The 23,920-nt window shown below is 39.7% G+C and overlaps 1 protein-coding gene across 1 annotated transcript in view; it reads right to left on the bottom strand.

Moving 5' to 3' along the window:
- The window catches only part of SPATA6 (spermatogenesis associated 6), a 162,857-nt gene extending 139,223 nt beyond the window's left edge, over positions 1-23,634 (bottom strand). Inside the window, exons 1-4 of the mRNA XM_044674813.1 lie at positions 23,533-23,634; positions 8,666-8,803; positions 7,555-7,603; positions 1,470-1,511 (exon numbers count right to left, since the gene is read on the bottom strand). Coding sequence (XP_044530748.1) covers positions 1,470-1,511; positions 7,555-7,603; positions 8,666-8,803; positions 23,533-23,634 — 331 coding nt within the window. The remainder of the gene's footprint in view (positions 1-1,469; positions 1,512-7,554; positions 7,604-8,665; positions 8,804-23,532) is intronic.
- Positions 23,635-23,920: the final 286 nt, after the last annotated feature.

Genomic DNA, 23,920 nt, shown 5'->3' with positions numbered 1-23,920 from the left:
CTTGGTGACTAACCATGATCCTGTGAAGTGGGGACAGGCCAAGAAAGTTCTGACAGATTCATCACCAGAGGTATGGTCATGAAGTGATTCATCTTTTTCAGGCATTGCTAAATATGAAACTATCTAGTAGAGTGTGAGGGGTCTGGAAACCTGAGTCAGTTCAGAGAAAAACCACATCAATAAAATCAGAATATCAAAATTTTGATTATCAACAGTTATGGCCCACTTTCTTATTTCTAAAATGGGGATATTCTCACACATTCAAGAAGTAATTTGGGATGGGGCAGCCAATTAGAACAGTAGATAGCGCTCCAAGACTAGAGTAAAGAAGACCTGGGTTCAAAATCTGTCCTCAGACACATCTTATCTGTGTGAGCCTTGGCAAGTCACTTAATCCCATTTGCCTAGCCTTTGCCTTTCTGTCCTAGAGTTGTTACTAGGACATAAAGTAAAGGTTTAAAAAAAAAAGAAGTAATTTAGGGTCACAAGAGAATATTTTCTTTAAAATACAACATCAGTTTTATATGACATGAAGACACCTAATACCTATTGCCATCAACAAAAAAACCAGCAGGTTGTGGTGGTACATGCCTATAATCCTTGCTACTGAGAAAAGCTGAGGTTGGTTGAGTCTGGAAATTCTAAGCTACAACAGGGCTAAAGCTGGAACTAAATCCAACATGCCAATGGTTAGCTCCTAGAAATAGAGAGCTACCAGGATGCCCAAGGAAGGGTAAATCAGCCCAGGTCAGAAAAATAGAGCAGATTAAGGATCTGTACCAATTAGCATTGGGATTGGGCCCATGAGAAGCTGTTCCACTTCCAGTCTGAGTGAGACAGGAAAACCCAGTCTTAAATAAACCAAGATTCCCACTCCTCCCCAAACACACACACAATGCTTTGTTTTTCAATAAAGCATGAAGCAATGTTTCCTGTTCTCTCTACAAATAATATGATGATGCAGAAACAGTCATTTAGGGGTTTAATAGTTTCTATAATACAGTTAATGTATTAATTAATTGTGGCTAATTAACTATGAAGATAGTTAATGCTCCATTTTCAAGTCACCCTTTTTATAATGGTCACCCCTTATAAAAAGTGGGGAGAGAGTCAGTTATGGAGAGGAATATACTGGTAAGGGCCATGAACAGATGAAGAGAAGGCTGCCTTTTTAGGAACTTCACAAAAACTGACTCTTACATTTTGATATCTAGAAGAGTCATGGATGAAGTCAGCTTATATCACATTTGAAATAACCCCATTCATCAGAGTTTGGACAACGTGTTTCATATCACACTGGCCAACTATCTTCTGGATCTATTTAGACCTGAACAAAACTGTTCTTAAGTAAGAAAGGGGTTAATGATAGGGGTGAGACTGGAGTGGGGGAGATGGAGGAGGTCATTTCTCTTTGAACTGGCTCCCCCCACACACCCCATATTGTCTTAGGAACAGAATCAATTTCATACCTGGCAGAACAAGCTGTATCAACTCAAACACTGCTGTGTCATCTGCAAAGAAAGAAATCATTTTTCATGAATAAACCAAGCAAGGTCAATCCAAAGGCATTTTCTCAAGAGATTAGAGCAATCACCGGGCAGAAAGGCAAAGGTACTTCATTTCCATACACTCAGCAGGTCCCTGGTTAACCTGCTCTTTCTCAAATACTATGTTCCAAACATGAGGAATTCAGAGAATGCAGGGAAGATTTGTGTGAACTGACTAAGAGAAATCAGTAGAACCAAGAGGACAATATACACAGTGGCAATAGCTATGTAGCGCATCATTAAAGGGAACTGAACCATCAAGTCTGGAACAACTAAGGACAGTCTCAGAAAAGGGGTAAGGAAACATCTAGTTCCTCTCAGTGGACAAGGCAGGAGCTCCCAGGACAGAAGGCCATCTACACTCCCAGAGAGTCATAGTAATGGGTATCTTTGTTTAATTACTTTTCTTTATCAAAAGGGAGAGTCAGTGAATGTGAAGACAAGAGAAATAACACATTTTTAAAAGGTGAGGGGGCTGATACGGGGAACTTGAGAAGCTTCATAGAACCTGGACTCCAGGAAGGATGCACATGTTCTCAGAGGCAAGAAGCATAGGGCACAGTAAAGAAAGGGAAGCTAGTCCATTTTCATCAGATTACAAAGGGGTTCTAAAAGGGCATGGTGAGAAACAAGCCTGGCAGGGATGCACTTCCCTCAGATGTCTGGTTCCTTCTAGAACCTCCATATTAAGGAGGAGGCCTAAGCCAGCCACCAGTAACATCTCCCTCTCTCTCCAGACTGCTCATTCTGCTGACTCATCAATACAAGACGCTCTCCACCATGCCTGTCATCCTTGTAACACAGTGCCTGGCACAGAGTACATGTATAATAATCACTTGCTAACATGCCTTGTGGAGGGGGAGCCTTAAATGCCAGGCTAGGGAGCTGAAAGCGGAGCAGGGCTTTGGAAGCATTATGTGGCACAAGTAGAATGAGGTGAGAAGGGAGGCAGGAAGCCTATTATCAGAACTGAAGTGAGATGACAGCAGTCCAAGGGAAAAGTGAGGAGGATGTGCATCTCCAAAAGGCCTGGGAAGGCTAAGTTCTCTGCCTGGGAAGAAGCTAAGAAAGCCCCAGGGGTTAGCAGGTCCCAGACAACCACACAGAAAAGGAAATAAAGCAGAGGCCATTAAAATGGACTGCATTTCTCCTTATGTCCAATGTCTTTCTCATACGTTGTTTTCATCGCTTTTTCAAAAAGCAAAGGTTGTTCTGATAGATATTACCAGATGATGGCCAAGGCAGTGACTTCCTGACTTCACTCTATGACTAGTTCTTGGTGACTTTTATTACTAATTAGCTTTAGGCCTGACTTCTCCAATTCCAAGAACTCCATTTTTGGCCAACAGCTAGTGCCAAATAAGTTTTGCTCACAGCATTTTCTGATCTCAAATCTTTTTGCTAGATGTTTGCTCCCACTATGTTGGGTGTTAAGATTTTTACCCTGAGGTTGGGAAAGCTTTTCTCATGAGGAAAAAAATCCAGATAACTGAAGAACTTTAAAAAAAAATGTTCACTCACAGGTAGGTTAGAATCAAGAATAGAAAGCTGGCCAGGTGCTCAACTAATACTTTTGACCCCTATCAGCCCTGTGACTTTGGACAGCAGGAATTTCCTTAATCTAGAGCTCCCTAAGCAAATGAAGTCATAGGCCCTATCCCTATCCTAACTCTAAAGCTGTTGCTTCTTCAGTCTTTGTTGAAAAGCTTTTACCAGCCCATAATTCATTATATCAATCAATATTTAACTTCAGTATTTTGCTGATGTAGGCTCTTTTTCCACTTTCCTTGCAGACCAGTATATTGAGAGGCATTGTATAAAATGATATTTTATACAATATCATTGTATAAAAAGGCACTAAACTCTTGACAAAAGTGGAGAAGACCTATATAAGTGCAGATATATATATATATATATATATATATATATATATACTGCTTATGGTTAGACCATGTCAATTTAATAAAAATGACAATACTACTAAAATTAAAATACTTATCAAACAGCCAAAGAATTATTCTAAAGTAATGATGGTGAACCTTTTAGAGACCATATACCATGTCCTACCCCCCAAACTGCATGCTGTGCCCCCTCTCCCCCACCTCCTTACCCCAGACAGGGGAAGGGAAAAAAGGAGGGAAATGGTCCCAGCACTCTGCTCCAGAAAGGGAATAAGCACTTCCATTGGGCTGCGAGGCAGAAGACAGGGAGGCAGGGTGGAGAGGGGGAGGGGAGCAGCTCCACCTGAGTCCCTCTGGCTTTCTAGTAAATAACTCTGACAGGCAATGGCACCCATAGCTACAGAGAGGGTTTTGCATGCCATCTTTGGCACACATGCCATAGGTTAACCATCACAGCTTTATTCAATAAAAACAAACAAAAAAAATTCACCTAGAGGAAGTAGCCCTGCTACTCTCCTTAACTCCTCCTAAAAGATCTAGAAAGAATGCCAGACAAAATCCTGATCAGGAAGTCCAAGAAAAAAGTCATTAGGCATCATTTTTACAGTATAGGTCAGCACAAAGAGACAAAGAGGTCTGCTGACACTTGGCCTGGGGTCTTGGCAGGAACAGTGGCACTACACTGCACTCCTTTACTAGGGGAGGTCCCAGATCCAACAGAAGGGCCTAACCTGTGCAGAGTATAGGAATAGGTACCCAGTGGCAACTCTATGACTCACTGTCCAGATCTAGATGGACTGGGGAAGGGACCTGAGCCTCAAGGTGGCATTCCAGAGTGAAGAGTAGTTATAAGGCCTAGCTGTGTACCCAGCAAAGAGCAAATTCAAAAGCAGGCTACAATCCTTTAATTCATTGCCAACCTCCAGTCCAGTTAGATACCAGCAGCAGAATCATTAGACAACACTTCTAGAACCAAAGGGAGCCTGCAGTTCTGGCCCTCTGGGCCAGTAGAGTTTTCCAGATGGCTGAAAGGAACAATTTGCTGGAACTCAGAATGGGCTGAGCCACAGGGCCTGTTGCTATGTCAGGATCTTGTAGAATTCAAGCCAGGGAAGGGACAATCAGACTGTGCTCTGGATCAAGGCACTTTAGAAACACTGGAAGCATATAGATCCCCAACATGAGCTGTTTCTAAAATCCTGGAATAATATAATACTTGAAACCCAAAGGAAGCAGCAGTAGGACCAACCCCAACCTTCCCTCCAGAAGCACACAGAGCCTAGACCTCTATCTGAATTCAGGAGGAAAACTGAAAAAAAAAAATGACCAAACAAAAATAGAATCCATCATGAAAAGCTATTTTGATGACAAGAGCACTAAGACATAAGTCCAAAAGAAGAGAATGGCTCCAAAGTATCTACAAGCAAATCTCAACTAGAAATATAGCTTAAGCACAAGGCTCAACTAGAATCCCCAGAAGAAATGAAGCAAGAATTTTTAAAAGATAGTAAAATGGTTTTATAAGTGAAATGAGAGTACTAATGGGGTGGTGGGAGGAATGGAAAAGAAATGAGAGATATGGAAGAAAGAATTGGAAAGGGAAGTACCAGCTTGGCACAAGAGGTAAAAAAACTATGCTCAACCAACCAACTCTGAAATTCAGAATGGACCAAATGTAAACTAAAACACTCCATAAAACAACAAGAAATAGCAAAACAAAGTCAAAATAGTGAAAAATAGAAGCAATTATAAGATATCTCATAGCAAAAACAACTAAGCTGGAAAAAAAAAACAAGGATAATTTAAGGATCATTGTAATACCTGAAAAATGTGGCCAAAAAGAGCCTGGACATCATATTTCATGAAGACATAATAGAAAAGCACCTAAATCTCTTAGAGCCAGAAGGCAAAGTGGAAATAGAATCACCAGTCATCTCCTGGAATAAACTTCAAAATGAAAACTCCCAGAAGTATTAAAGCCAAAATCCAGAGCTTTCAGGTTGTGGAAAAAATACTACAAGCAGTTAGAAAGCAAGAATTCAAGTAGGAAACACAATCAGGATCACACATGATTTAGTAGTCACCACTATAAGAAACAAAGAGCTTGGAATATCGTATAGCAAAAGGCCAAGGATATAGGCTTACAGCCAAGAATAACTTACCGAGGAAAATTTAAGTATAACATCACATGGGAAAAAATAGATCTTTAATGAAGTAAAAGACTTTCAAGCAATGCTGATGAAAAGATACAAGCTGAGTAGAAACAATGAAATAAAAACACAAGAGTCAAGCAAAATAAATAGGTAAATATAAGAGACTAAATATTGGTTAAGAATTTACATTCTACAGGGGAAGATAATACAAGTATTCCCACAGAACTCTAAAATCTTATAGAAGAAACCAAATATAACAGAAGGCTTGAGAGGGATTTCATTATTTGAGAGGGATTTCATCTTCATTCATGATGATCTTAAAAGAAAAAAGGAAAGAGAAGGAAAGAGATATACAATATCTCACGAAACTGGGGTACATGAGTAGAAGTCTATACAAAAAAAGAAAAAAGGAGTAGAGAGAGGGAAGATAGATGTTTAAACCACAGTCTCATCTGAATTGGTCAAAGTAAAGAAGAATACACACAAACGTAGAGTTGGATACAGAAATGCATTTCACTCAACAGGAAAACAAGAGGGAAAGGGAAAAAGAAGAAGTAGAGAGAGAGAGAAGATTAAGGAAAAAATTAATCCTAAACAAAACAAATCTCTAAGGATGTGTAAAAATATTTATTGTAGTTCTTTAGGCAGTGGCAAAGAATTGAAAACTGAGATAACCATTAAATGGGGAACTTCTGAACAAGTTATGGTATATAAATGTGATAGAATATTATTATGTTGAAAAAAAATGATTTAAGGGAGTTTCAGAGAAACCTGGAAAGACCTGTGTGAATTGATACAAAGAGAAGTAAACAAAAATAGAACAATTTATAGAATAAGAAAAATATTATAAAGGCAAACAACTTTGAAAGACTTAAGAACTCTAATCAACTCACACACTAACCACAATTCCAGAGGACTTATGATGAAATATGCTACTTACTGCCTGACTAAAAGGATTTGAAGTACAGAGTGAGACATTTGGTGGAGGGGGAGTGAGGATAACATAGCCAGTAAGTTTCTGGGGTTTTTTTTTGCTTCCCCATATATGCTTGTGGAGAAGCTTTCTTTTTCTTTCTTAGTTGGGAGTAGAGTGACATAGGAGGAAGAGAAGGTAGATTTTGGTTGATTAAAAAAAATTTAATTTTAAAATTTCATCTATATGAAAAAGTCAAGATTCTCAAGGAGGATAATAGGGGAAAAAAAAGAGCAGGACCAGAGTCTAGTAGTCCCAGATATTAAATGATACTACAAAATTGTAATTGTCAAAACAATTTGATTCCAGATAAAATGTATAAAAGTCAACCAATAAAACAGTTTGGCTAATACAAACAGATGGTCTAGTAAAACTAAAGATCCCCAACCATTGAAAGGAGGGTTTAAAATTGGTCAAAAAATGCTTGGAAATACTATGGAGGCCCAGATCTGGGCAAAAAAAGGCAAAGTTGCCCTATCAAAGCCCAGGGTGATTTCAGGAGTAGAGTCCAATTTTCTAATGGGAAAGAGGTAGCCTGAGTGAAAACCACATGTTGTGGAGATGGCCAAGAGTTATTTGAGTGCAAGTTCCATCTCTGACCTAGATAATCCACTTAATCCTCCTCAGCCTATATTTAAGTCCTCATCTATAAAATAATGCCACTTGCACCACCTACATCCTGGGGAAATTTAGAAAACCATACTTTTGAAGTCTTAAGTTGCTGTAACAACAAGAAGCAAGGGAAAGAAATAAAAGGTCTGGTTTCTGATCCAGAGACTGGGCCTGTGAGCTGGCTTGGTCACTTCCTTCCATTCCACAAGCCTCAGCTCTCCCCCTCCCCGCCCACGTCAAGCTTCAACAGCAATACCGCAGGTGGTAAGGAAAGCACTCAAAGGTCAGCCTTCAAACCCCTATGGAAAAATAAGGAATCAATGGACAATCAGAAACCATGAAATAAAAATAAATCAAAGGAAACTTACATTCGAGCTGTGCTACTACATCTCCCGGGTCTATGGCGTCTGGGAACACCTGGTGAGAAAAGGGGCAGAGAAAAATGTGTCAGCTGGCAGCAAAGGCTAGCTCAGCATGAACCAGGCCTGTGCTCCACTGGGAACACAAAGACAATGAGTTCAACAACATCTACTTGAACAAGGAACATCATGAAAAATGGAATTTGCCTTTCCTTTATCCTCACAGAGTCCTTCTTGTCCTATCTAGAGAAACCCTCATATCTTGTCTCCACTGTCCCTGTCTGTTTTTTCCATAGCTATTGTCAAAGTGCTTGTTTGATATAAATTTTGGCTGCCCAAGGCTAGGGGATTGTAAATAATCCCAGCATACAAGTAGTAGAAAGAAAGGAGCTGCTAATGTTGAACTGTAAGGTATGCTTTCTGGCAATTGAGGGCAAGGCCAGGCATAGAGACTGGACAGAATAAGAAATAGCTCTAAGGCTCCACAAATCAATAATGTCTTCTTATGTATCTTAATCATGTTTCAAAGAACCAACTAAGACAACTTAAGAAATAAACTTTTGCCCTGAGAACAAGATGACTGAACGTTAAGAGGAATAAATCCTAAATTCAGTAGTTGTAATCAAAGATTTGTTTCTAAACTACCAAGTCTGGCTCCAGTCACATCTTCAGTTTAATGAAATAAAAGCCCATAATATCCTCATTGTGAGCTGGACTCATAGAAACTATAGGCAAGATGAGAAGGCCAGAGAAGCATCAGCCTAGTGTGAGACACCCACAGGTGTGACAAAGAACACTTTATGATTTATTTTAAAATTACTCATATTTTCAATGCCAGAAAATTCTATGACACATAGGAATTGATTTTGGACTGTCAAGTCATAGGTATGATACTGAAGGGACATTTCTGAGCAGTAAAATTAGACTTATATTTTTCCTGGCAATGGCAAGGCCCTTTTCACTTTTCCCAACGCATTCAAATGTCTTTTGTTCCCTAAGCCTGGAAACTCTGGAGTAATCACATGTGCCTTGCAGGACATGAAGGGTTAAATTAAACTCATGTGAGAGAGTAATGTGACCTTTGCAGGACTTACAGGGCTGAATTCACACAGGAACATACCTTTTCAAAAACCATTCTGGCATTGAAGACCAGTGGGAAGATAGGAGGGACGCATTCTGTCTTTTTGTACTGGCCAAATACACAAACGCTGAGATAAACGTCTTCTTTGTCTTTCAGCTGCAGACGTGGACAAGATATCTGGAGAGTGGAGTGAAGTAGGGAAAATTATGAATATTTTGATTACATAAATCTTATAAAATGACATAAAATGAACTCATATACTAGAGAAAAAACAGAAGAATCTTGCTAAGTACAAACAGAAGCAATCTTAAAAATTAAATTGGGAGGGAGGGAGGGTTGAGAATCAAGATGGGAGAGAAGGTACATGGACCTGCTTAATCTCTACAAATTCCCATCCAAATAACTTTAACAGAATGCCTCAAAATGAATTCTGGAGCAACACAACCCACAAAAGGACCAGCTAAAACAATTTTTCAGTCAAAGATAATTTAAAGGGTCCCCACAAAATGTCTATCACAATAGGATGGGATTGGACCACAGAACAGTGCATCAAAGCAGACCCTACTTCAGCAAGCCCACACAGGCCTTAGGGGAAGCTGAATCAGCAGCAATGGCTTCCAGAGCTCTAAGCCACAATTGATAAAGGGGTCAAACAATTGCTCAGAGAGACCCTTTGCTGGCTCTGGGTGCAGGATTCTGTTGTGTTGCTCATACACAGATCCTGGTCATAGTCCTAGGTCACAACCCTAGGGGGAGAAGAGGCCCTAGTATATACCAATGCTTGTAACCACAAGGGAGCAGGTGACCCTGCACAGTTCCAGGGTACAAAAGAGTCCATATGTTCATTCAAAGACCAAAGCACAGGCCAGGAGAATATTAAACACACCTCTCCTAAGATGGAAGAACTTCCATACTGGAAGAACTAAAAACTTATAGGTCCCTAGAGCTAGCATTGAAGGAAGTTGCATAAAGAAACTGAAGCTTGGGACAGTGCCTCCTTTCACCATGGGAAGAGACTGTTACCATCTGTAACAGTTTTTTATGTTAAAGGACAAGAAAAAGGTTAGAAAATGAGAAAACAAAAAGAAAAAGAAAATCAACAAAGAAAGTTATTTTGGTGACAGGGAAGATCAAAATATAAACTCAAAAGAAGACAACAAAGTCAATACTTGCATCCAAAGTCTTCAAGAAAAATAAGAATTGGTCTCAAGGCCAAAAAGAATTACTAGAGGAGTTTGAAAAGCATTTTAAAATCAAATAAGCGAGGTAGAAGAAAAATTAGAAAAAGAAATGAGACTGAAGCAGAAAAGTTATGGAAAAAAGAACAGATAGCTTAGTAAAGGAGGCTCAAAAATACTAAAGAAAATAATACCTTAAAAATAGTCTAGGGCAATTGATTTCTTTAAAAGGCACAAAAATGCATGATAGAGAAAAATTCCTTAAAAAGCACAATTGGTCAAATGGAAAAAATATACAAAAAATCAAAAATTCATTGAACGGAATAACTCCTTAAAAGGTAGAATTGGCCACATGGAAAGAAGCTATACAAAAGTTCACTCAGAAAAAGAACTACTTAAAAGGTGGAATTGGTAAAATGGGATAAGGAGGTACAAAAAGCTCACCAAAGAAAATAATTTTGAAAAATCAGAATTGGACAAGAAGAAGCTATTGACTCCATGAGATATCAAGAAACAATAAAATAAGGTCAAAAGAATGAAAAAAATAGAAAAAATGTGAAACATCTCATTGGAAAAACAACTAACATGGAAAATAGATCCAGGAAAGATAATCTAAGAATTATTGGATTACTTAAAAACAATGATCAAAAAAAGAACCTAGACATCACCTTTCATGAATTATCAAGGAACAATACCCTGATAGTCTAAAACCAGGAGGTAAAGTATAAATTGAAAGAATCTACCAATCACCTCCTGAAAGAAAACTCAAAATGATAACTCCCAAGAATACTAGAGCCAAATTCCAGAGCTCCCAGATCAAGGGGAAAATATTGCAAGCAGCCAAAAAGAAACAATTCAAGTACTATGGACCCATAGTTAGAATAATACAAGATTTAGCAGTTTCTACATTAAAACATCAGAGAGCCTGGAAACAAAAGAATTCTTGACTTCAAAGAATTTCCACTTGAATTGGGAAAATATTATACAAGTAACTAATCATATAAAAGCTATGTATACACTCCTATTGAAAACCCTAGAAAGTATAGGAATAGAAGGACCTTTCCTAAAACTAATAAACAGTATATACCTAAAACCATCAACAAGCATCATATGCAATGGGGATAAATTAGAAGCCTTTCCAATAAGATCAGGAGTGAAACAAGGATGCCCATTATCTCCTCTATTATTTAACATTATACTAGAAACACTAGCAGTAGCAATTAGAGAAGAAAAAGAAACTGAAGGTATCAAAATAGGCAATGAGGAGACTAAGCTATCACTCTTTGTAAACGATATGATAGTCTACTTAAAAAATCCTAGAGACTCAATTTCCAATTCTTTGCCTCTACAAAAAGAGCTTCAATAAATGTTTTTGTACAAATAAAAAAAAATCCTAGAGAATCAACTAAGAAACTTGGAGAAATAATCAACAACTTTAGCAAAGTTTCAGGATAAAAAATAAATGCACATAAATCATCAGCATTTCTATATATTTCCAACACATCACAGCAGCAAGAGGTAGAAAGAGAAACACCATTTAAAATCACCCTAGACAATATGAAATACTTAGGAATCTATCTACCAAAACAAACACAGGAATTATACGAACACAACTACAAAACACTTTCCAAACAATTAAAACTAGATCTAAACAATTGGAAAAACATTGATTGCTTATGGTTAGGACGAGCTAACCTAATAAAAATGACCATTCTACCCAAATTAATTTACCTATTTAGTGCCATACCTATCAAACTATCAAAAAACTTTTTTACTGAATTAGGAAAAACTATAACAAAGTTCATCTGGAATAACAAAAGATCAAGAATATCAAGGGAAATAATGAAGAAAAATGTGAAGGAAGGTGGCCTAACAGTACCAGATATTAAACTGTACTATAAAGCAGCGGTCATCAAAACAATAAGGAACTGGCTAAGAGACAGAAGGGAGAATCAGTGGAATAGACTTGGGGTAAGTGACATCAGCAAGACAGTGTATGATAAACCCAAAGAGCCCAACTTTGGGGACAAAAATCCACTATTTGACAAAAACTGCTGGGAAATTTGGAAAACAATGTGGGAGAGATTAGGTCTAGATCAACATCTCACACCCTACACCAAGATAAATTCAGAATGGGTGAATGACTTGAATATAAAGAGGGAAACTATAAATAAGTTAAGTGAACATAGAATAGTTTACTTGTCAGATCTCTGGGAAAGGAAAGATTTTAAAACCAAGCAAGAGTTAGAGAAAATTACAAAATGTAAAATAAATTATTTTGATTATACTAAATTAAAAAGCTTTTGTACAAACAAAAACAATGCAACCAAAATCAGAAGGGAAACAACAAATTGGGAAAAAAATCTTTATAATAAAAAACTCTGGGGCAGCTGGGTAGCTCAGTGGATTGAGAGCCAGGCCTAGAGACAAGAGGTCCTAGGTTCAAATCCGGCCTCAGACACTTCCCAGCTGTGTGACCCTGGGCAAGTGACTTGACCCCCATTGCCTACCCTTACCAATCTTCCACCTATAAGTCAATACACAGAAGTTAAGGGTTTAAAATTAAAAAAAAAAAAAAAAAAAAAAAAAACTCTGACAGGGGTCTAATTACTCAAATATACAAGGAGTTAAACCAATTGTATAAAAAATCAAGCCATTCCCCAATTGATAAATGGGCAAGAGACATGAATAGGCAATTTTCAGATAAAGAAATTAAAGTATCAATAAGCAGATGAGAATGTGTTCTAAATCTCTACTAATTAGAGAAATGCAAATCAAAACAACTCTGAGGTATCTCCTCACACCAAGCAGATTGGCTAAAATGATAGTAGGGGAGAGTAATGAATGCTAGAGGGGATGTGGCAAAATTGGGATATTAATGCATTGCTGGTGGAATTGTGAACTGATCCAACCATTCTGGCTGGCAATTTGGAACTATGCTCAAAGGGTTATAAAAGAATGCCTGCCCTTTGATCCACCTATACCATTGTTGGGTTTGTACCCCAAAGAGATCATAGATAAACAGACTTGCATGAAAATATTTATAGCCTCGCTTTTTGTTGTGGCAAAAAACTGGAAAATGAGGGTATGCCCTTCAATTGGGGAATGGCTGAACAAATTGTGGTATATGCTGGTGATGGAATACTCTTGTGCTCAAAGTAATAATAAACTGGAGGAATTCCATGTGAACTGGAAAGACTTCCAGGAATAGATGCAGAGCGAAAGTAGCAGAGCCAGAAGAACATTGTACACAGAGACCAATACACTGTGGTAAAATAGAATGTAATGGACTTCTGTATTAGCAGCAATGCAATGACCCAGCACAATTCTGAGGGACTTATGGAAAAGAACGCTACCCACATTCAGAGGAAGAACTACAGGAGTGGAAACAGAAGAAAAACAACTGCTTGAACACACGGGTTGAGGCGGACATGTTTGGGGATGTAGACTCGAAACTACCACACCAATGCAACTATCAATAATTTAGAAATTGGGCTTGATCAATGACAAATGTTAAAACCAGTGGAAATATGCATCAGCCATGGGGGGAGGGGAGCTCAGGGGGTAAAGGGGAAAGTAAGAGCATGAATTATGTAGCCATGTTAACTTTTCTAAAAAATAAATATTAATAAATGTTTTTAAAAAATTTTTAAAAAGTAAAAAAAAAAGCTATGTATAGCACATAGGGAAGGCATTACCATCTGGGGAGCTGTCTATTCTTAGAGTAGACAGGATTTGAGCCGAATCCTGGAAGTAAGGAGGCTGAGCATTCTAGCATGGAGACTCCTCATATACAAAGGGATGAAAGGAGATGGAGGGTCACATCGAAAAAACTATAGTGTGGTATAAGAAAATTGAAGGTAGGATGGGGCCAGTTTAGGAAATATTTCTAATGCCAAACAAAGACATTTATATTTGATCCCAGAGGCAGTAGGGAGCCACCACATCAGGGCAATAACCTGGTCAGACACTATGACCTTGGCAGCAGAATGGACTAGAAGCAAGGAGACCAATTAGAAACTGTTGTAGAAACCCAGGTGGGGGTTGTTTAAAAGTGGCTGTTGTGAAGATAGGATTGACTCTCCCCTTGCCTACTTTTAAATGTAATCAATCAAACACTAAGAAGGGGGACAGTTGGGTGGTTCAGTGGATTGAGAGCCAGACCTAGAGATGGGAGGTCCTAGGTTCAAATCTGGTCTTAGACACTTCCTAGGTGTGTGACCCTGAGCAAGTCACTTGACCCCCATTGCCTAGCCCTTACCACTATTCTGCCTTGGAGCCAATACACAGTATTGACTCTAAGACGGAAGGTATGAGTTTAAAAAAAACACTAAGCAGGGAGGGTTTACAAGCCACTTGCTAAAGTGGGTAACATCTCAGAAACGACTGACTACCCCCTGGTAGTGCTAAGCAAATTTAAAGACTGTTATTGGACCTCATAAAGTGGAGGAAGGGACAGGAAGGGACGTAAAAAAGGACTATAAAAGGTGATGAATTTCCTGTGTAAGAGGTCTTTGTCCTGAATTTTCAGGTTGGAGGAGTTTGGCTTGGAGCTACAATTTGGACCTAGGACTCTAGCTCTTGGACTGCTCTCTTTGGAGCTTCAGCTTGGGTGAGTGAAAAGCTGACCCTCCTTTCCTGGCTTCTGGAGAGATTAGTTCCAGAGAGGCCTCCTGAGGAGGCCACATGGGTTGAACCCTTGCTTAATTCATCACCAAGTCTTCCAGCTGAGGGGTTAATGAGCCCTACGTGGGTTGAGCCGGGGACCGGAGCAACATTTAGGGTGATAAGCTAGACTTCTTTCTCTAACCTCTTTCACATTTCTCTACTTTAACTCATTCCACCTCTGTAAATAAAGCTGCTGAAAGTCAATTTGACTTGAGCTATAATATTTTTAAATCGGAGACCACAGTATTATCTTAAAATTCTCATATATTTAGTCCAACCATAAAATTTAATTCCTTAGATTTCATGGGAATACTTGAGAGAGATGTGGTGAAGTTAGAAAAGAGGGCCAAGTGAAGAGCCTGAAGAATGGGAGAATGGTGGTATCCTGGAGAATAACAGAGAAGGTAAGAAAAGAAGAGATTCTTAGGGGTTTAGTCCAGGGAAGAGAATGAGTTCTGTTTTGGCCACAATGACTTTAGGATGTCTACAGGATGCCCATTACAAGATGTCCAAAAGACAGTTGGTAATGCAAGAGTGAGGATCAAGATTCAGTATGAATGTGTAGATCTGGGAATCATCTACCTAGAGATGATAACTGAACCCATGGAAGCTGATGAGATCACCAAGAAAGATAGTATAGGGATAGCATGTATATCAATTTATATATTATATCCCCCCAGTAGAATATAAGCTTGAGGACAAGGGCTGGTTTTATTTTTGTCTTTGTATCCACAAGAGTCTAGCACAACACTTTGTGTTTCTCTTTTTCAGGCATTCGGTCCTGTCCGACTCTTCATGATCCCATGGAATATAGCATACCAAGCCCTTAGATCCTCCACTCTCTCTAAGTCTGTCCAAGTTCATGTTCATTGTCTCCATGGCACTATCTGTCCATCTCAATCTCTGCCATTCCCTTCTCCCTTTGCCTTCAATCTTTCCCAATGTCAGAGTTTCCCCAATGAGTCTTGTCTTCTCATTATGTAGCCAAAGTATTTAAGCGTCAGCTCCAGTATTTGACCTTCTAGTGAATGGTTTGAATTAATTTCTTTAAGTATTGACTGATTTGATCTTCTTGTTGTCCAAGGGACTTTCAAAAGGTCTTCGCTAGTACTACAATTCAAAAGTGTTGATTCTGTGATGCTCAGCCTTCCTTTTAGTCCAACTCTCACAGCCATACATTGCTACTATAAAAACCGTAGCTTTAAGTATGTAGATTTTGTCAGCAAGGTGATATCTCTGCTTTTTAGTATGATGTCCAGATTTGCCGTAGCTTTCCTTCCACGGAGCAAGCATCTGCTCGTTGAGCCCAAGAACATGAGATGTAATACTGCTTTCATTTCTTCTCACTCTATATGCCAGGAAAGGATGGATGCCAAGATTTTAATTTTTTTTTTACGTTAAACCTCAAGCCAGCTTTTACATTCTCTTCTTTAACCCTAATTAAGGAGTTTATTAATTCTTCACTTTCTGCCATCAGAATGGTATCATCTGCATATCTAAGACTGTTAATATTTTTCCCAGTGACCTTAATTCTGGGTTTTGATTCATCTAGGCTAGCATTTTGCATAATATACTCTACTTACAAGTAAAATAAATAAGATGACAATAAACAGCCTTGTCATACTTTTTCCCAATCTTAAAAAAAATCAGTTGTTCCATGTTCACTTCTATTACTTCTTGGTCCACATACAGGTTCCTCGGGAAACAAATAAGATGATCTGGTACTCCCATATATGAGGATTTACCATACTGTGTTGTGATCCACACAAAGGCTTTAGAGTAGTCAATGAAGCAGTAGATATTTGTTTTGGAACCCACTTGCCTTTTCTATAATCCAGGGAATGTTGGCAATTTATTTATTCCTCACTTCCTTTCCCTCTTCAAAAGCCAATATGGCAGCAAAGCAATAAATGTTGGAGGGGATGTTACAAAAACACTAATGCACTGCTGGTGGAGTTATGAATTGGTTCAACCATTCTGGAAAGCAATTTGGAATTATGCCCAAAGGGCTTTTAAAAATGCTTGCCCTTTGATCCAGCCATAGCACTGCTGGGTTTGTACCCCAAAGAGATAATAAGGAAAAATATGTGCACAAAAATATTTATAGCTGCAATTTTTATGGTGGCAAAAAATTGGAGAATGAGGGCTGTCCCTCAATTGGGGAATGGCTGAACAAATTGTAGCATCTGAGGGTGATGGAATTTAATTGTGCTGAAAGGAATGATAAAACTGGAAGATTTCTATGTGAACTGGAAAGACCTCCAAGAATTGATACAGAGTGAAAGGAGCAAAACCAGGAGAACACTGTAAACAGAGACTGATATACTGTGGCACAATCAAATATAATGGACTTCTCTACTAGCAGCAATGCAATGATTCAGGACAATATAGAAGAAATTAGGAGAGAGAACACTATCCACATCCAGAGCAAGAACTGTTGGAGTAGAAATGTGGAAGAAAAACATATGATTGATCACATGGTTGGATGGGTATATGATTGGAGATGTTGACTTTGAATGATCACTCTTTTGCAAATATTAATGATATGGAAATAGGCTTTGAACAATGATATATGTAAAACCCAGAGGAATTGTTCATTGGCTCTGAGAGGAAGAGAGGGGAGGCGAAAAAATGCCATATTTCAAGATAGCTTTCAAAGTAAAGTCCATCAAAAGTAGGAACAATAAAGGAAATGACTGATAAATTCACAGAATACCCCTAGAGAAGAATCTTTGGCTTGACTCTCCCAGAATTAGTTACCAAATTCCTGCATTCCAAGGCAAAAGAAAAAAATAATCTAAGTCCCCAGTAAGAGAAGATCAGGAACCAAAAAAGGGAATATAGTATACCAAAAGGCCAAAAAAAAAATGACTTATTCCTAAAGATAATATCCTGAAAAGTTGAGTTTAGTACTACAGAGGGGAGGGGGAAAAGAGGGAGTAGATTTTTAACAGAACTGATGACCTTTGAAAAATCACAGTGATTTTTGAAATACACAGATAAAAGGAATTTAAGAAAGGTAAACAATTATGTTTACATAATGAAAGAGAAAGAGGAAATATCCTTTGAAAGAAAAAAAATACAAATTCTTGGCTTAGGTATACCAAAAGAAGTACCCTAAAGGAGAAAAGGATTTAGCACTTCCTGAAACTGTGTCACTGGCTGATAAGTTGGTAGAATTTATTAAACTGCTTCTTTAGGGGGCAGCTGGGTAGCTCAGTGGATTGAGAGCCAGGCCTAGAGACGGGAGGTCCTAGGTTCAAATCCGGCCTCAGACACTTCCCAGCTGTGTGACCCTGGGCAAGTCACTTGACCCCCATTGCCTGCCCTTACCACTCTTCCACCTATCAGTCAATACATAGAAGTTAAGGGTTTAAAATACAAAAAAAAAAAAAAATAAATTTTAAAAAAAAAACTGCTTCTTTATCCTTATTTCTTTGTCAAATCTAAAGGTTACACAATAGTATGTGAGACAGGATTTGAATTCAGGTCTTCCTGATTCCAACCCCCTAGGCCACTGAGCTTTCTAAGAAGCATAGGCTAGTGTATTGTTTGAGGCAACTAAGTCCATTTTCCAACTGGTCAACAAAAGAAGATCCAAAGCTGGGAGGTAGAGCACTCACACAGGCAGCAGGATAAGAGGTAGATCCAGAAAACTGAATGCAAGATGCCTAGAAAGTATAAGTCACCACCATTGAGTGGTTGCCCTGCCAAGCCTCCTACCTTCTATTGCACTCCTACATACATGCAATTAAACAAAAATGAATAAAACCATACACCCATTTTGCCTGGGTCCTCAACTGGGCCCTCCCTGCTGCTTGGCAATCCTATTCTACTACCTCCCTCAGCCCTTCCAAACCTTTGTGTCCCTCTTCAAATTTGCAATGGCCTCTCCCCCAGCTTTCTCATATTGCCTCATATTTCACTGGCAAAGTGTTAGGAAGAAAGGAAGGGAGGAAGGAAGGGAGAAGAGGAAGGGAACAAAAGAGAAGAAAGAGAAAGAGAGAGGGTGGGCTGGAAGGAGAGAGGAAGGAAGGTAGAAGGGTGGGAGGGAAGCAGAAAGGGAGAGAATATAAAGAAGGAGAAAAAAAGGAAAGGAGGGGGAGCTAATAAAGAAAAATTGGTTTTCTGGAGTATATTTACAGCTATGCACAGAACAGGAAAGTTCCTTAATCATCCTTGATAAATTCCCAGTGTAGTCTCAACTTGGGACTTTTGACTTTTTTCTTAGAAGGGAATGAAAAAGGTGTTCTGGACCCCCTTTAAGAGCAGGTCTGTGGCTCCCTAATATCATAACTTAGACCAGTGATGGTGAACCTTTTAGTAATAGAATGCTGGGCCCCACATGCCCCTCCTAGATCAAGTGTCATGCCTTTCACCCACCAGAGACAGAGTTCCATGCCCCTTATCCCCCAACCAAGTGCCAGGTGCACCTTACCCCCCCTTACCCCATATAATGGAGGGAGGAAGCACTCACATTGGGCTGCTGGACAGAGGGGTGGGTGAAGTGAGGAATGCCCTCAGTGAGTGTAGAAAGGGGGAGTGGAATGGTCCAAGAACTCTGCTCCCCTCCAGCTCTGCCACCTGTGAGCTGCCCACTTTACCCCCTGTGTACTCCCATTGCGCCACTAAGCAGAGGGGCAGAGGGATGTGGAAAAAAATGTCTTCAGGCCCAATGGAGAGGGAGAGGGGAGAAGCTCTGCCCAAGTCCCTCTGCCTTTCTAGTGACAAACTCTAAGGGGAGGTTGGGAGGTGGGACAGCTTCATGGCCACAGATAGAGCTCTGAGTACCATCTTTGGCATCCATGCCATAGGTTCACCATCACTGGCTTAGACTCTCCTGAAACTTCTCTAGTTTTGGGGGTAGATTATATGCAGGCCAAGGAAGCAAAGAATATTTTTGTTTTCCAGGTGAAATGTGCCAAAAATATATATTATTCTAGAATCAAAAGACAAGAAAAATTTTGACACTACTTTTAAAAGCAGGTTATGAGACACAACACATAATTCTCAAAAGGCATCACTGAGAAAACACATATATTCCCCCTGGGAACAGATTATTGTCTCCTAAACTATGTGACTCTCCTTGTTGATAGAGGTACTACAGGGAGTTCTATGGCAGAGGGTAAAACCTCATTCTAATTTCTGCAGTTTTCACATTATCACAATACTACAGTAGAAAAAGCTAGGTCAGACTTTCAAAAGGCAGCATGCACAGGCTGGAAGGCAGGACTAAAAGGATTCCAGGGCTGACAGATGTGAGGTCCCTCTAGATCAGGGGTCAGCAACCTTTTTGGCCATGAGAGCCATAAACGCCACATTTTTTAAAATGTAATTTCGTGAGAGCTGTACAGTGCTCACAGTGTGCGCTCCTGAAACAGCACCTGAAAAAAATTTGACTTTATGGCTCCTGCAGAAAGAGCCATATCTGGCCCTCAAAAGAGCCAGATATGGCTCAAGAGCCATACATTGCCGACCCCTGTTCTAGATCCCCAATGCTGTAATCCCATCCCATTGCCACCCAACACAAAAGAACAGTCTCAGATATAAGTAAAATAAGCCCAGAATAAGATATATAACACATAATTTGTTGAGGACACTCATTTTGAAAATTTAATAAAAATGTCCTTGTAATGTGGACCCAAAAGAATCCTTCTTTGGTGCTTCCTTGCAGGGGACCCTGAGAGGTAGCAGATAGTCAGAGCCATGGAGTCACAGAAGTGTTGATTTTTTTTTAGACCCTTACCTTCTGTCCTAGAATGAATGCTAAATATTGATTCTAAAACAGAAGAGCAGCAAGGGCAAGGCAATCGAGGTTAAGTGACTTGTCCAGGGCCACATAGCTAGGAAGTGTCTGAGGTCACATTTGAACCCAGGACCTCTTGCCTCTAGGCCTAGCACTCTATCCATTGTGGCATCTAGCCACCCTGGAAGTCCTAGTTCTGGAAGCACAAAGGCTCCTCATCAGAAGGCTGACCTTTAGAGAATTAACTAATCTTTGGGCATCCCTTATATAGTACTATTAAAAGCACCCCAGTGCAGGTTCCAGTTCTGCTGGAACACTGTTCTAGCACTCGAAGGGGATAAAAGACAAAAATAAAAAGATTTTCTTCAAAGAACTTATGATTTATTGAAAGAAAAATGAGTGCTGCTTCTCTACCACATAATCATAGAAAAGAAAAGGTGTCCTAGCACAATGGAAGTTTAGAGGCTTATTTTGTACCATACTGGATGGAGACTGCATCTGGAGAATTCTAGATTCCCTATATAATGCTTTGCATCCCATGTAACTTTCCACTCACCCTGGCTATCTATCCCTACACTCTATCTAGGCAAATTATTCACCACGAGTAATTGTTTCAGACTGGTGTAGCCAACTGCAAAGGAATTGCAAAAAGCAATGGATTTCCTCTAAATGAAACTAGAGTTATCCCAATGGACTACTCAACCTTTTACAGAATCAGTGATTAAGACTCAGCTAACCTAAGTATTTCAAACAAACTCTTATGATATCCTACATTTCCTCCTTTTAAAAAATACAGCTCACACATATGAAAATATCTATATACATTGCTAAAACTCAGAAGGCATGTTTACATCTTGTGCATTTACTCATCTGTGTATATATTCTGAATATGTTTCATTAATATTGCTTTACATGGCGCAGGAAAATTCACAGTGGAATTTTACCCTCAAAGACCTGAATATTTTGTGATTAATACAACATTGGGAACAACTCAAGTATTTTCCACTCAAAATGTCTTAAACATTATTTTTTAATAGCATGTATTTTGCCATGACATTATTCAAAATAATCAGTCTGAGGAGTATCAGTCGAATGCAATTTTTTAGGTACTTCAAAATCATTTCCTCCTTCATCCCCAACCCCACTGGACATCTCTACCACAAGCCAACCATTTCTGCTGAGGGTACAATTTGACCTTTCAAAGTTAGCTAGTTCAACCCAGTCATTCTACAGAGGAATGAATCAGAGGCCCAGAGACATGAAGTGCCACAGCCTGAACTCATGTTTTATAACTTGGCAGCCCAGGCTCCTGCTGCTATCCCATGCTTCTTCAGGCACTGGCTCCTCTTCTCCTTTATGTTTTATCAATAGCCAAGTCCTGCCAATTTTTCCTTCCCAAAATCTCAAGTCAGGAGACACAAGTGTCAAGAGATAAAAGAGGTAAAGAAAGTCTGGAGTCAAAGCAGTTTCAAGCATCTGCTCTGGGGTCAAGAGGAAAATCAAGAAAGCAACAGGTGGATTACTCAGGGCAGAAGGTATGATGATAATGAAAGACTGACCAACTCTAATGTTGCTACTGAAAAGGTGAATTAATTTGTTTCAAAGATGAAGTCACTTGGCTGGAGTCTTCCAGCTAGGAAATGACTAAAGGATTTGAATTTAGGTCTTCCTGACTCTAGGCAGAGCATTCTAGAGAGCCATGCTTTTTCTGTTCCCTTACCCCCAGTTGAATAAAAGCTCCCTGAAGGTGAGGAGTGTTTTCAGTCCCTTCTTCATATGGTCAGGCCAAGGTTGGGATGTTTGGTGAAGTCCAGAGCTATCAGTCTTGCATTCCTATTCCTACACCATTCAACCTGACATTTCCTGACACTCAGAAACTTTGATCTCCTCCTTTATCCTCCCCGCCCCACCCCAACAGCATAGTCCGGACCACCAGGCTGAGGCTGCTCTCTCCTCAAACTTCCTGGAGATTTTTCCCCTGGGAGGACGATTATTGTTTTCTTTTTAAATCCCCAAACTTGGCAACAACTAGCATCACTTCCTAATACAGAAAAAGCAGAGAATCAAGATGCTCTGGTGGTTCCTTCACAGTTCCTTGGGGGCTGGAACTATTTGGTTTTTGTCTTTGTATGCACAGTGCCTGGCACCTAGGAAGTGCTTAGCAACTGGCTGCCTGGTGCCTGATTCCTGAGACTGCCACTTCAACAGACCTCAGCCCATCCAGTCAATCAAGAGAGGTGGGGTAGATGTGGAAAAACTGAGAACCATGGAAAGTCCTCAACAGGGCAAGGAGGGGGTGGAGTCCTGCCTCTGCCACTATCTTTGGGAGTAACTTTGGGCTAGCTATTTGCCCTCTCTGGGCTTAGAAATGAGAGGTTTAAAAGACATTCTACCCACCCAAAGAGCCACCTCCTAGACTGTCCTGTGGTTCTGATTCTAGAATAAGAAGGCAGTCTAAGAAGCAGTCAGTCAGAAGGTGACTCAAGTCAGAAACTAAGTGGTACCTTTGTTATTATTAAAAATGATGACGGCCAAGATTAAAAGGGAGAATAGTATTTTAATAAAAACCATTGCTGATAGAATAAATCGACCACACGCCTGTAAGAAACCTATTCAAACCTCGACTCAGCCATTTTACCTTTTCCTATCTTCCCGCGCCCAGGTAGCTAAAAGACACTGCCCCTCCTGACTCCAGGAGTCTTATCCCCTCTCTTACATCATCACGCTTCCTGTATGCCATGAAGAATCATGGGAAATATAGTTTACCAAAGTCCCCTAAAATGTCCACAGGAAGTTTGTCATATAATCTACAAACCTTAATGTCCCCTAAAATGTCCACAGGAAGTTTGTCATATAATCTACATACCTTAACGATCAAATGAGCCCCAAATACCTCTAAATAGAAACCCAAGTGATTTTAACTAACACACCTCAGATACTTCCTAGCTGTGTAACCTTGGGCAAATCACTTAATCCCCATTACTTAGCCCTTACCACTCTTCTGCCTTGGAACTAATATTTAGTATTGGTATAGTAAGGCTTAAAAAAAAAAAAAAAAGGAAAGTGAACAGGTGGCTCTTTGAGATGAGCTTGAGAGAAAAGAGATAATTAATCTCCAACAGCAGGACCCTGTTTCTGCTACTCAAATGGGTCTGCAAAGCCTGTGTACTGTCAATGATCTCAGAGATCACCTAGCCAAGCAGCTATCAATTCAGCAAATTCAGGGTTCTGGTATACCTCTTTCTGGCCCCAGGATCCCTATCCAAGGGAAGGAAGACTTGGATTGTAAGGTTCCCCAGGTGCTCTTCTCCCACCTTCATGTCAGTGCTGCTTTCCTGGCTAGACAAAGACCTCTGAGGCAACCTAGAAGCCCCTGCCCATGGACTGTCAGGTGTACTCCCCCACTTCCCAACCATGTCTTCTTCTCCCAATAGAAATAGCTGCTCACATCACTTGGATGAGCAAGAATTCAACTTCTCCAACCCTTCCAATAAACTGAAGAACCTCCAGACTTTGCCATCTGCCCTGCTATGCCACCCAGGTCCCTGGGTAATGCCATCTGATCTGCCAAAGCAATTTAAGGAATCTTGGGGACCTTGGAAGAGTAGCATCTTCACAACTCATCTAACCCAATGAGCCTCAACTTATCCAATTAGCCAAATGTTCATTTAATTAAATTGAAACAAACATAGTGCCTGACAC

The sequence above is a fragment of the Gracilinanus agilis genome, chromosome 4, assembly GCF_016433145.1.
Source record: "Gracilinanus agilis isolate LMUSP501 chromosome 4, AgileGrace, whole genome shotgun sequence".
Taxonomy (NCBI): Eukaryota; Metazoa; Chordata; class Mammalia; order Didelphimorphia; family Didelphidae; genus Gracilinanus; species Gracilinanus agilis.
This window is presented reverse-complemented; position numbering and strand designations above follow the sequence as displayed.